We start from the raw sequence: 14,439 nt of genomic DNA, 5'->3' as shown, positions 1-14,439 counted from the left end.
TGGTATCAGGAAATGGGGACATTCAGATTGGCTGGGTTGAATAGCCAAAACAAAGTTTTGACCCCATCGTAAACCTAAATACGCTTTTAGAAAAATTTCCTGACAATGCCAGTAAGCAGAGATTTTGTTTTCTGTTTTAAAGCATAGGCCTGGATATGAGTTAGATTCATTTTTCATTAAACAAGATGAAGCAGGTTGTTTCTCAGCCAGTGAGGGAAGACAAAGAACTCCAAAGACCAGAGTTTACCCACAGAAGCAGCCCTGAACATCAGCTTCCAGAGCCTACAGTTGTGATCTCACCAGGCTCCCCACTGGTGGGTTAAGTTCAATCTCATTTGTTTTGGCCCTGGTCCAGCACAATTCCAGCAACTCAGAGAAATGCCCTCCTCCTGAGCCTTGGAGAGAAAACATGAAGGCAGGCGACTGCATCGTAACACAACACTGTGACCTCTAGAAGCACTTGGAAGACTGCTGAGAAATTATCCTTCAGCTGTAATCCCAGCCAAAGTTCTGGCTCCAGAACAGGCTTTTACCATTGTCACAAGGTCAGCAGTGTTGTCTGGACAACTCCCACTCAATATGCCTGTCCCAAATGTCCCCTTTCCAGCCCTCATTTGCAGAAGCTCTGCAATACACCATACAGCCTCCTCATGGGGGTGGCTCCTCAGCAGAGCTGAAGGACACCCCAGAACTTCTAAGAGTCTTCCCCCAGATGGAGAGTAGGGATTTTAATTTTAAAAGGGGGAGATCACAGAATTATTTTGGTTGGAAAATACCTCTAAGATTGATGAAATCCAACTTAGCAATGTCACACAACTTCATTGTGAATTATTTATCTGTCCCATCAGCAGATAGGATACATATTTTTTTGGTTGCACAGCTGGCACCTGGGATCCAAATTGAGGCCAACTCCGTGCTGTCACCCACAATTATGACATATATTGACAGGGATGAGTTACCTGCTGGAACTTCCCTCCATCAGTCCTATTGATAAGGACTTCTTAAGGAGGCTATTAAAAAACTCATTCTGGGGCACAGCAACTGCCTTCCTGCCCAGTGCATCTCCCAGTGGATGAGAGAGATGCTGTTACAGGAGTAAAACATAAATCTAAGCACTTTCTGTAGTCCTTTTTCTCATACACTGCCAGGACCTGGGCTGTTGCATTAGGGGTGATAGAAGGGATGATCCCCCCTTGACATCTCATCCCCTTGGCTGTGTGATTCCCTCAGCCCTGAAGTCCAGCAGTCCCAAATCCCAGAACACAGTACTGCTGTGTAATTTTTTTTTCTCTTTGAAATAAAATTCCTCTTTATTTCTTTGGTGCCCCTTGCCCTAGTAATGTCAAGTAATGCAGCAGTATATAAAAGAAAGAAAGTGAAAAATAATTCAAATCCCTCAGGAGATATATAACACAATGGACATTCCTGAAAATACATCAAGGTCACAGCTTCATGTAAGATTTTGAGGGATGAATCTTGTCTACTTTTAAATTGCATTCTCATCCACAAGGAATGACTGGAGACTGACACGAAACAACTGTACAAGAAAGAGTTATCAGCATATGTCAGTGAGGAGATGTCAAGAGAGATCTTGGAATTAGCCTGTATTTTCATTAATGAGAAGTTGAGAGTGAGGTTAAAAATTTGGGGACAATGCTAGGGAAGAAGGAGTTGAGGATATTTTGTGACAGTGGATTAAAGTGCAAAGTAAGCAAAACACTTTGAGAAAGGTCCAGCTAAATGTGGAATGTTTCCAGGGCAGCCAGAGGAGCAGTTCAGAAAGCAGAAAACAATGAAGGAACTGATTTAGTGAAGTATGTTAAAAGAGGTGTCTTCCCCTCTATAAAAGATTATTGCTACAAGGGGAGAGAAAAAATGTTCTTGATATGCCAGGGAAAGAGGACAAGAAATTATTAGTTTTATTTTAGATTATGTTTAGTTAAATTTTGATTAAGAAAAGCCTAACACTGAAGATTGTAAAACCCTGGATCAGGTTGTTCAGGGAAACTGCTTTTAAGACCAGAGTAGAGAAATATCTTCAGTAACAGCCTAGGTACTGTCAGTTCAATCTTGCTCCTGAAAAGACCAAGGTCCATGGAAAATCATTCCCGGACCAAATTTTCTCTAACTCAAATGCCATTTGGTTGCAGAGGGACTAAATATGTTTAAGAGAGTTAAATTCATTATCCATTGCAATTTTACTGTGTGAAATTATTCATTTTACAAATGAATTTATTATTCACAAACCTCTTCAGGAAACTTTATGATCAAATCCAGGTCTCTCAAAGTAGAAAGAATTCAATCTTCCCCACACATTAACTAAGATAACAAAATAATGCATAGCTGGCCAGCCTACTTACTGAAATGGGCACCAGCTGCAAGCATGTTGCCCTGGGAAAGAAGGAATAACCCCTAAATAAGGTGGGAGGAACAGAAAGTGAATGTTTTTCTGACTTTCATAAAATCATAGAATAGTTTGGGTTGGAAGGAACCTTAAAGGCCATCTAGTCCACCCGCCCCCTGCTATGTACATCTTTAGCTAGAGCAGGTTTCCTCCAGTTCTTCTGGGACACTCACAAAAACATTATTTGCTATTTCTTATTCAGAATTTGTTAGATCTCATTTAAAAAATGGTAGCATCTGATAACTGTTCCAAAACCAACTATCATTGAACACATTATAACTCACTCAAAGCTCATCTTATCCTGTGCCCTCACTAACAGAAACTAAAAGAAGCTGTAACAAAAAACAAACATCTAATGTTGTCTACCCATAACTGCTACTCTTCCCCAACTTCATATGAGTGCTGCTGCCAAAAAATTTTATTGCCCACATAAACAAAGAGTGGTTTGGGTTGGAAGGGAACCTTGGAGATCATAGCATCATAGAATAGAATTAATTAAGGTCAGGAAAAGCCTCCAAGATCATAAAGTCCAACCCTGGGCTCAACATCACCAAGTCCACTAAACCATATCACCAAGTGCCATGTTCACTGATTTTTTTAAACACTTCCAGGGACGGTGACTTCCCTGGGAAGCCTGTTCTAATGCTGAATGAATCTATCACTGAAGAAAATATTTTTAATCTCCCTCAGCACAGCTTGAAGCCATTTCCTTGTCCTGTTGCTGGTTGGGAGAAGGGACCAACCACGGCCTGATTACAATCTCCTTTCAGGGATTTGTAGGGTATGATAATGTCTCCCCTGAGCCTCCTCTTCTCCAGACTCAGCAATGCCAGTACTCAGTCACTCCTTGTATGATTTGTATTCCAGACCCCTCCAACAGCCCTTCTCTGGACACACTGCAGCACCTCAAAGTCTGCCTTGGAGCAAGGGCAATGACACTAACACAGCACTCAAGGTGCAGCCTCACCAGTGCTTGGCACAGGGGACAATGGAGATCAGCCTGTTCCAACCCCCGTGCCATGAGTAGGGACACTTTCCACTGGTTGTCCCAAGCCCCATCCAGTATAGCCTGGAACATGTCCAGGGATGGGGCAGGCACAACTTCTCTAAACAGGTTCCAGGGAACATCCTCACAGGGAATAATTTCTTCCCAATATCCCATCTAACCCTGTTCTCTAGCAGCAGGAAGACATTCCCCCTTGTCCTATCACTCAGGCATTTGTCCAAAGTCCCTCTCCAGTTATCTTGGAGCCCCTAAAGGCACTAGAAGGAGCTTTAAGGTCTCCCCAGAGCCTTCTCTTCCACAGGCTGAACAATCCTCATACACAATACAGAGCATAATTTTGGGGTAGCAGGAAAGAAGTGGTATCAAGAGCTGCCACTGAACACTGAAAACCGAGCAGCAGATGCATGCTCAGCCAACTTAAGGTATGTTCATATCCAAGAAAGCATACCAGCCTAAGCCATTTGTGACTAATATTTTATATTGGAGTAAAGAAAGGGTATGTGAGCAAGGAGCAGCCACCAGAGAGTGGCCACACTCCTTGCCAGAGGGAGTCAGCTGAGGAGTGGTGACTGATCAACCCAGCCAGGCTGCAGCACATAGTTTGCTGCAGCCTGATTTCTGCAGCCTGAGAGAGCTCCTTCCCACATTTGGCTTGATTCCAAGACTGCTCTGGGAAGGATCAGTAATAAACAGCTCTGTTATCTCTGCAAGGTTTCAGGGGCTGGATGCTTTTGCATGCATGGCAGAATTTCCCTTTCTTTGGATTCATTAGGGAGACTTAAATAGCCTTTGAAACATGATACATTGCACCCGGTTTATAAAAAGGATTCATATTTTTGCTTCTTTTCTCACAAAAGAGATCTCAATTTTATAATCTGCCACTATTTTTCATTTACTCAAAGCTGGTAGTGATTTTTTCAGGCAGGAGCAACTGAACTACTTTATTAAAAGATGAAAAAGTGCTTTTGTCCAAGAAATCTCTGAGAAGGGGAATATTTGCATTTCTTTCCCAGTGGTTGATTTGTTGTATTGAAAGTTTTACTTGCAGCTTAACAGATCAGCTTCTTTAGACTTTTCTCCAGACCATTTTTAATTGGTTATGAAAGTGTGATGGTGGTATATAAGCAGAGTTTGGCTGGAGTCAGTGTGGCAGTAAGTCTTGTTTGCAGGAGACTTGGATACCAGTTGCAAAAATCAGCTCCTTAATCAGCTTTTCAGCACTTCAAAGAGGCCTCAAACCTCAGGTCTGAGTTTAGTTCCATGACTTTGAAATCTGGACATACCCTGAGCACTTGGAGGCATGCAGATTTCCAAACCATTTCTAAATTTCAACAAGCTAAGAATGTCCAAAGTGTCTTAGAAAATGTTTCAGGCTTGTTCTGAAGAAGGCTTTGAAATCCATTCAGGAAAGAGCTCTAAAAGGCTTTTGAGTAACAGGGGGCTCATTTTCTGAGTGGATTTTCATATGGTTCATCTACAAAGTAATTCCTTTTCCTGCCTGAAAAACACACAATAAGTCTGCATAATATGATCCCTCACATTAGAGGGATCACCAATTAGATTATCCTTTCCTCCCACCTGGCAGTGCAGGATTGTTTCCCACAGCATACAGCAAACTCCAACCCATCCAAGGTGTTGCAACTTAACCATCAACCTCCATCCTGTTTCCAGCATGCTATGAGCAAGAACCAGACCTTGGGGAGAGGGAGGACGAAAAGGACTTTCCCTGGATATGCTGCAAAACTGCTCATTTTTTGTCACAAAAATGCATCAACATGAATATTTTAATCAAGAAACAGGAAAATGGGGTGTTAGTGGCAAATTCCCCCCTCCAAATCCCTTTGGAGGCTGAAAGCAGGACTGGAAAGTACTGAAGATGCCCAGATCAAAGATCCCGGAGCTGTGGACATGGGGGACCGAACTATACAGCCCAGGCATGGACTGAGCCCTGTACCAGAAAAAGGCCAGAAAGGATATGGGAAGGTGGTTGAAGACAGAGTAGACCAATAGAGGGATCACAACAAAAAACCCCCCTCTTTTACTTCATTGGCATGACTGGCCTTAAAAACTAGACTACTTGGAAACAGTGGGATCTACCTTCAGAAAAATTTTATGTACATAAAGATAAAACGTTCAATTGCCTCTAGGACATGACTCATTAAATAAAAACATGCTTGATCTATTCCCATGTGAGCATTTTTACATCATTCTGAAGCATAAAACACATTTTGCCATGTCCTCTCTCTAACAGCATTCCTTTTGTGCTCCTTCTACCTTATCCCTGTAACTAGACATTATCTCTGCAGCCCTGCAGCAGGCTGGAACAGAGGCACCACATTTAAAATGCATTTAGGAGCCCTCTTCATGAGAGAAAAATTGCAAAGAGAAAAAGGCATCCATGGGAGGAGGAGACTAGGGAAGATCTCCTCCCTTTCCCAGGAAGCGTGGACCAATCTTCAAACACACTGTGTGTATTTTACATTTATTTCCACTAGTAATTTAGTTCAGGAAAGGAGTTGCTATGGCTCGTATAACACATGCCAATTTTGAAACACCAGGCATCTTCTCAAGAGGCTACAGATGGACTGTAATGAAAACAAGCCCAATCACACATGATCTTAAAAACTTGGCCTGAGTGGTGCCTGAAGCTCAGCACGGGACTATCTCACCCTCCTCCCCTCCCATGGCCATCACCATCCTGCACATCTGAGAATGAGGAGTATTTTTTGACAAGTTCCTTTTGAAAGTCATCCCCTCCCACCTTAATATCTTGGTCCTCTAAATCCCCACTCAATCTCACTTCCTGTGGACCCTTGGCTGGCAGGTTCACAATCATGGCTGTCATCCAGCTCGGGATAAACGGACGCCTGCAACACACATTTTCCTTTCCTCAGAAGGAAAAAAAAAATCATTCAGGACCTTGACATATTTTTCATCCCTAGATGGGATAAAAAGTTGAAATCTGCTGTAAAATAAGATTAGATGAAGAAGTCACACCTCCCTGTCCCTTGAAAGGATTTCAGCTCATGGAAAATGTTTTACTTGGCAAATCTGTAATGAATTCAACTTTGTTTTGACACAACCTGTTCATTTAATGCAATTCCTATAAAACTAATTTCCAAATAATTTTCACCAATTTTTTTTCCTTGCAAAACAGAAAGGAAGAACAAAGAGATCATTTTCAAGGCACAAATATCATACAAGATCCATACAAATCCACAAAAACTTCACTTCCACTAAGATGACATTTTCTTTCAGAAACCTGTTTCAATACATGCCTTTTCCTAGCTATTCTTAGTGACTTATAAACATCTTCACTTGATAATTAATGCTCCACCACTGAATTGGTGATAAAGGTCAGCCTGGTGTTCCCACCACAGAGCTGTCAGATATGTGCCATTGTAGAGCAGTCCAGGCATTGATGTCAGAGGATACAGGACATCAACTGTCATAAAGCATCAGGGGACAAAAAAAACAGTCTTGTCTCATTCAGGTGTCTTATCTGCTGATCAGTTCCACCAGTTACATGCTGATGCAGAATCACAGAATCATTTAGGCTGTAAAAGCCCTCTAAAATCACCAAGTCCACAGGACTGCCAAGCCCACCAATAACCCATGTCCCCACATTCCCAGATGCATATATAGTTTATCTTGTCTGCATTTGGGTAATTTCATTTCAGCAAAATCTTCTCTCCATTGAACCATAATGGTCCAAATACATGTCCACTACATTAAAAGGAAGGCATCCCAAAACAGGCCAGGCACACACTCCTTGCCACTTGCCTGAGCCTCCACCATGAAATATCAGAAAGAGCAAAGAAGAATTACGAGAACTATCTAAAGAAAGGTAAACCAGCAAGAGAGGTTGAAATTCAGCCATTGCAGCCACCTAACAAAAATTAGGAAAATTCTGGAAACATACACTTTTTTGGCTGTTGATGGTTCAGCTCTAGAGAGATAGATGGGTCTGCCCACCTAGAGATGCTCACATTGTTGAAATGTTGAATTAGTTTGTCTTGGAGGAAATTAAACAGATGATGGGAAGAGAAAGGCATGTTTGCTGCCTGTGAAAGGGGACAGTATGCTGCCCAGTGGAGGCTGGGCTTGACCATAATGACCTTAAATCCCCAATACTAATGCAATAAAGAAATTCCTCTGCAGAGTCATAAGCAATACAAATACACCTGGACCTTTGATACGCAATAGAAGAAAAAAATTAAATATCATCTTTGCAGTTTTGGGGTGGATTTTTTTAAGGCAATCTAGGAATGCTGGTTCTAACTGGGTTAACATTTGCCTGCTTGGGGAGCCTTAGAGTAACAACTCTTCTAATCAGCAGTGACTGCAAGAAATTACTGAGACTCAACACAGTATAAAGCAGCTGCCTGGTCCTTACAAGTTCCCATGGACGTAAGCTGCCCAGGGAGTTTTGAAATGTACATTGTGCCTGATTGTGTAATGCAAAATGTGTCAGCAAGCCCTGTCTTGGCCACAGCCATCATGAACAGGGTTAGGAATTGATAAACCATATTGTATGTCAGAGATGTGCTTTACCTGCATGTATATGTCACCTCCTTGATTGCCCCTTATTCATGCATGTTCCCCTCTTGCCCTTTCCTCTCTGGGGGCAGAGTACAGTGCAGAGTACCCACTGCAGGAGTCCTCACCTGTCCTGGGTCCCATGTGACCCCACTTTTTCATTCTTCATGCAGAAATCAGGTGAGCTCTGCAGGTAAATCAGCTCTGTCTCTTTGACTGGCCTGATATCAATATCCTTTGGCACAAGGTATTTGCGTGTGCCCATGGGCCGGTGAACAACCTTGGTGGCAGATAAATATTTGGTTTTGAGGTCCAATGCAATGTCTCGCAGTTCTTGAAGGCCTTTCCAACAGGTCTTGATAGAGCATGACCCAGAAACTCCATGGCACTTACATTTCATTTCAAGAGAGGCTTTCAAGACCTGCAAAAAGGAATGCAGGAGTTAGGAAATGCCCTTCTCTTACAGCCAAACATCCCACAAGCTCGCTAATGAAGGTGCTTCCTTAGCAGGAGCTGCTATGGAAAAGTCCTACTGTTCTCATTTCTGCACAGGCAGTCTGGAATGGCTACTTTGGAAGCAAATGAGATCCCACAGCTCTTTGGTGATCACTATCAGTCCAGGACTACTTTCACAAGGGCTCCTTTGCAGCCAGATGACAGAAGAGTATTTTGAATTTTAATTAGATATCTATATTGGGCTGCATTTCCACCCTCTAAATTCCTAAGGAGATGAATATCAAAACATTCCATAAATAGATAATTAACATAAATTTCAACCTCCAGCAGCTTTGGGCTTTGGTAAGAGAGGTGTCATGGCTTTGTTGAATTCAGTGCACTCTCACCCTGCCTTTCTGCTGGTCATGGGCCAAAACAGCCTTTTACTTTGATTCTGCACTGTTCTCATTTCAGTGGGACATGGCAGGATGCTGCCAGGAAGGGCTGAATGCACCAGCCATGGCAACGCAGTGTCCCAAACAAAAATTTGCCCTTTGCAATTGAAACAAAAAATCAAGACATTACAAAAATAAAATAAAATTTAAAAAAACCCCTCAAACCCCAAGCAAACAAACCAAATAGTGTGGGAATTGTAGGAAAAAAAAAAAAAAAGCCAGAGAGGGAAAATTCAGCATGGTTGTGCTCTGCAAAGGTGGACTCAGCCTGTAGCTACACAGCAAGCTCCCAATGAGCTCAGCATGCTCCAAGTTAGTCTGCACAGGCAGCCCTGGAAAGACCAAGCTGTGCAGTAGGAGCAGTCTGTGGAACCACTGGAGCCTCAGAGATGGGTGCAGGGGTCAGTTTTATAGCCCTCCCCCATCCATTTCTTCAGCTGTATGGACAGCTGCTATAGGGATTTGCACATCAGTGCACACCAGGCACTGCACATGGTAAATATTATCCCTCCACTGGATGCAAGCTGTTAAAAGCAGCTTGTGCCAGATATGAGAATAATCACTAGCATAGCAGTTTAAAAAGGAAAAAAAATCCTCCCTCCTGCCTGCAGGGATGGCTGGAGGCAACTGCTGCTGGATGCATCTGGCAGAAGACAATCCTCCATGTTTACACAGCACTTTGCCCCCACAATGCCCTTGGCAGAGCACGATGGGACCCATCCCCACCACACCTCCTGGGGCAGGCAGAGCCAGAGCCAGCACTGGCTGTGCAAATGGGACAATGAGACATCCCACCCACGGTTAAACAGGGCTGATAACAGCATTTGGGACTCCCTGAGTCACAGGGTGAGTTATACAGCTACAATTTTCAGCAGGCCAAAGGACTTCAGAGCATTCTTTGAGTAACCTGCTCCTTTTGCTAGCTGATAGAGACACTGAACCTCACCACGTGACCAACACTACAGATGATTGTACAAGTACAATAACTCTTGTGGATTTGTTACCTGTCTCCCTACTTCACTGTTGTGCAGATGCATCAGTTTATTGGCTTGTGATCCTGATTTTTTCATCTTCATGGGAGCATCTGAAAATTTGGACCCCATGATAAGACCATAGTTGAGGTTGTCTGCACATCCTCCCCATCGATACCCAGGTCCAGGTGTCTCACCTGGGATGGGACCACAGGAACAGCCAGGGAGGTCCCCGGTGGTGCAGGCTCTGGCAATGGTGTGGCTGATGGCAGCAGCAGAGAGGGCATATACAAATGCTGACTCCCTTGTGCCTGAAAGAGACAAGAACTCCAGCTCAGCCTCCTGGGCCACATAAACATTCCCCAAAAAGAGACTCACTCACACAGTCGGTGTCCCACAGAGCAGCCAACACACCAACTGACTGCAGCTGAGGTGTCCCATGGCACCAGTAGTTTGGAGCACATCTAAGTGAACTCTTCAACATAAGACAACATCCCAGCAAGGCAAGGAATCACATGGATTTAGGCATCTTGTTCATTGTGGTGTGATTTGCTCTTGGAGCATGGGGTTAAGCCCTCCTGTGGACTCTCCTGCCTCCTTTTGCTCATCCTATGACTCCCAGTGGGATGAGCAGACTGGAACTGTGGCCTGCTTTGTAAGAGTTGTGGTAGACAAGGTCTTGGATCCCAGAGCCTCTGGGCATGTCTGGCACCATAATGATGAATGTGGTCTCAGAGAACAGGACAAGTAGGCTTTGCAGTCCCTCCATGGCTCCCAGGAGCAAGACCCTTCCTATCTCCAGCACACACACACATAACACACACAAACACACACACACACACACACACACACACACACACACAGGCTGACTCTACTGATTCCAGTCCCAAGTGAGCCAGCAGAGCTGTTTTACCTCTGTCCAAGTCCAGCAGGTAGTTAGGAGCCAGCTCTATTGAAGAGCAGTTCCACCTCATGTCTGAAAAGGTTTTCCGGCAGGTCTTTATCACTTCCCGCGCTGCCTGAATAATGGTCTGCATCAGCTCCAGGTTGCTGCGGCACAGCTGCACCTGAGAAACCACCAGCCCTTCAAGCTGCTTGCAGTGCTGGGTTTGATTCAGGGCCAAAGCCAAAGAAGTCTTGGACAGAGCTCTGAGGAGACAAGCACATGCAAGAAAGCATTAAAACACAGTCTAGCCGTCTACATTCACCTGACTTAATTAAAGCTTTCTGTAAATAGGTGCTTAGATAAAGCTGGTGAGAAAGATGAGCAACTATGAAGAGTGATTTATCTCATATGAGGTAGGTGTTTAAGGTTGGTGGGAAGAAACACCCTTTAGCAGTGTGTAATTCTCTCAGTTCCTGAGGGGAGGCTGCACAAAGCTCCAGGGGTATATGTCAAGTCAACCGGATGTGTAAATCTATGGGGAAGGTTGTTTGCTGAAGAATGAAGAGCACAGACCTCCCAACAGAGTAAAAAATGACCCATCAGGTCCATGATAAAAGAAATCTGGATCCCCCAAGACTGTGGCATTTGGGGAAAAAAGCAACGTTGGTGTTATCAGTATTTTGTATTCAGCATCTGTCTCACACACTCTCAAAGGATTATGCTAAATGTCATGTAATTAATTATGGAGAAAATCCTCTGCAAGGCCCAGGGAAAAATCATCAAATTTGCAAAACATATGCTTTCACTTAGAGTTAATGCCAAGGGCCTCTACCGATTCAATCGCTGTTGCAGATAGATAAGTCTGTTTCTCTAGTCTCCAAAAACCATAGTGCAAAAGCTCAGTGGGAGTATGTGCAGAGAGAGCACCACAGCCAAATCTGAGAAGGGATCCATGAATACCAGCACATATGTTACCATGAAAGAAAAGAAAAACATCCCACAGTGGTGGTTCTTCCACTGTCCAATTGCCAACTTTTCCAGGTTAAAAAAAGAACAAATGCTGACATGCATCTCACAGGGCCGTACTCTTCTTCCCTGAGCACCCACAACGATCAGCAGAAGCCAAGTGTGTAACTCTCTTTGTATCTTTTTGGCTTTCTTAGGGTAGTCATAAAAGTTATTCATTCCCATAAAACAACTTTCTAGCAGGCTGAATCAATAATCTGATGGCATCTGATCATGGCAACACAACTTTAACACATATTTCCTTCTGTGCTTGTTAAATGTATTGGCTTTCAGATTCATCCCAAGCCATCTTGGTTAGTTTGGCTTATTAGCAAACACATTTTGGGGTGCATTTCACTTTATTACTGTAACATCCACATTCTTCAGAAGTGAAATGAGATGGAAACAGAGCTAAAATTGAGCCCTAATGAAAACTGGAGGAATTAAATCCTTGCTGGGGATGAATAGGCCGGCACTGACAAATTCCCAGGTGACTGGGAGTTTGGCATTTCTGGCACTAGATAAACAGTGGCAAACTTGGAAGGGAAACCACTGCACTGAAAGCTATATAAATATATACTTCATACACATATTTAATAGGTCTGTTAAACATACTGCAAGCAGAAGTCATTGCTAGTGAATTTCAAGAGAAAGGAAAAAGTGGTGGACTTGGCAGTGTTAAGTTATTGGTTGGACTCAATGATCACAGAGGTCTTTTCCAACCTAAATGATTCTATGATTCAATCCTCAGAAATTCTGCCCTGCAGTTCATCACGTTCCCATACACACTGGTGTGCATACAATGTTCCTTGTCTGGAGAGGGGCCCCTCCAGAAGGCAACCCATCCTGCCTTAGATGTCAACCTGAACTGGTGGAGAAAAAACTTGTTGGTGATATAGTGGGTGTTCAGTTATCTGAACACAGAGATCATGTCCTTGAAGGTAGAGACACGACTCTCTGAATAGTGTGACTGCCACCTGACAGCAAACCTCTACAGTGGGGACCTCACAGTAGTCCTTCAGGATCCTTCTTTAGCTCATGGGAAGCAAAAAGCCACATCTAGGAAGTAGTTAGCCTTTTGTGCTTTTGGGACCTATAGTAAGATACCATCATGACTTAGAAGTGCTCATTTTCTGCTCTATATAGGAAACCCAGACACCGAGCAGGGACAAAGACATCTGAATGGTATAAGCACGGAGCTTGAATGACATATGAGCACTTGACACCAGGAATCTGTGAAAAGTTATCCCAGAAAGCCTATCAGCAATTCCCAGGAATGACCTGAAATACAAATCAGGCAAGAGGCCAAAGCAGCTCATCAGTAATAGAGCATAAATGATAAAAACTCCAGCACAGCATGTCCCAGCAGGAAGGGAAACAGGCAAGGTGTGGCAGGAGCAGTGAGAGAACTTCACAGCCTGAGCTTCAGGCAAATGAGGAACATTCTAAGTCTCTGAGAGAGGCTGTACCACGAGGCAGCATCTCAGTTTTCTAATCAGACGTGTTGGGTGCCACTTGAGAGGCCTTGGAATGTTTTGGATGGCCCTCCAGAAGGATGCATATATTTCCTAGGTCCTACACTACATTTTCTGATCCTTTACAGAGGTCTTCAGCCTCTTTAAAGGACTTGGAAGGCTACATTGAGGTACCCCTGTCTCACCGTTACAGACAAGTCATGAATAGCACAAAAAACCATCTACAGGTAGGGATGAAAGCAGAATTCAGACTGAAACTCATCCTCAGTGTGAAAAAACAGGATGTGATGGAATGAGACTGTATTATTACAGATGGCCTGAAGTGATCACCATTAGAGAAGCAGTTTTATAGTGCAACAAGAAAGCCATTTACTCCATGGAAGAAGGAAAATACCTTCTGATTTGTGAGAACTCAGTAAATGGCAACAATGGCTGTTTCTCATAGAATGAGCTGAGCTCCAGGAAGCCTACCAAGAATAAAACTGCTACATGCAGGAAGGTGTTTTCTGAGCATCTCCCAGGCCTAAACTTCTCATGTCTTTGCTTGTGAGAACCTCTTATTGGAAACATCTCCAAGCACCGTGAGGAAAAATTAAAAGGTAATGGAGATGGAAAAGAAAACTCAGTTACTGTAGTCACTTGCTGAGACTGAAAAGTGCATTTATAAATCACAGATCAGGATTTTGAGAAGCCTATTAGGTCATCTATTCCATGCCCTGACAACTTAGGTTTGCCCAGTCTCTGTCCTACATTTAGGAATATCTTCTTCACTCTATGTCACCTAAACCCTCCCTGTGGAAATGCACTACCACTCCCTGCTTTCTAAATTCTGGCAGCATCAGGGGATGGATACCCACTGCCTGCAATGACATTATTGGGAAACAATATCCATTTGTGGACAAAAAAACATCTGGGAGAGGCTTGTCCATGGTGGGATTTGGTGGTGGGTCTCTGGCCTGTCTTCATGCAGTCTCCACTGATCACCAGCACTGGGAGGGAAATTGGAGCCAATGGGGCACAGCCAGCCTTAAATTCCAGCCCTCAAGGGCATAATTAGAAGAACATCCTTCATTCCTCAACCTGGGAAAAAAATCCCTGACAAACATCCTTCTGTAGATTCACACTCTTCATCTGAAAAGGGGATTTACCTGCTTTCACCCTGGAAATGCTGTTTTTCACTGTTTCCTCCTGATAATATTCTCACTTAATTCTCCTGCCCCATTCTTCATTCTCCAGAAAACCCAGGGGTGGTTATTTCACGGG

At 43.5% G+C, this 14,439-nt stretch overlaps 1 protein-coding gene across 5 annotated transcripts in view; it reads right to left on the bottom strand.

The window, feature by feature from the left end:
• WNT11 (Wnt family member 11) overlaps positions 1-14,439 on the bottom strand; it is a 32,212-nt gene that overhangs the window by 8,101 nt on the left and 9,672 nt on the right. For 4 of the 5 annotated variants that reach the window (XM_077174488.1, XM_077174486.1, XM_077174489.1 and 1 more), the window contains 3 exons: positions 10,724-10,959; positions 9,844-10,121; positions 8,078-8,370 (listed from right to left, as the gene is read on the bottom strand). In XM_077174488.1, coding sequence (XP_077030603.1) covers positions 8,078-8,370; positions 9,844-10,121; positions 10,724-10,959 — 807 coding nt within the window. The remainder of the gene's footprint in view (positions 1-8,077; positions 8,371-9,843; positions 10,122-10,723; positions 10,960-14,439) is intronic. The other variant, XM_077174490.1, reaches the window with a different exon arrangement.

Source organism: Agelaius phoeniceus, chromosome 2 (genome assembly GCF_051311805.1).
Source record: "Agelaius phoeniceus isolate bAgePho1 chromosome 2, bAgePho1.hap1, whole genome shotgun sequence".
NCBI classification, from domain to species: Eukaryota; Metazoa; Chordata; class Aves; order Passeriformes; family Icteridae; genus Agelaius; species Agelaius phoeniceus.
The sequence above is the reverse complement of the archived record's forward strand: the minus strand, read 5'-3'. Positions and strand labels throughout refer to the sequence as shown.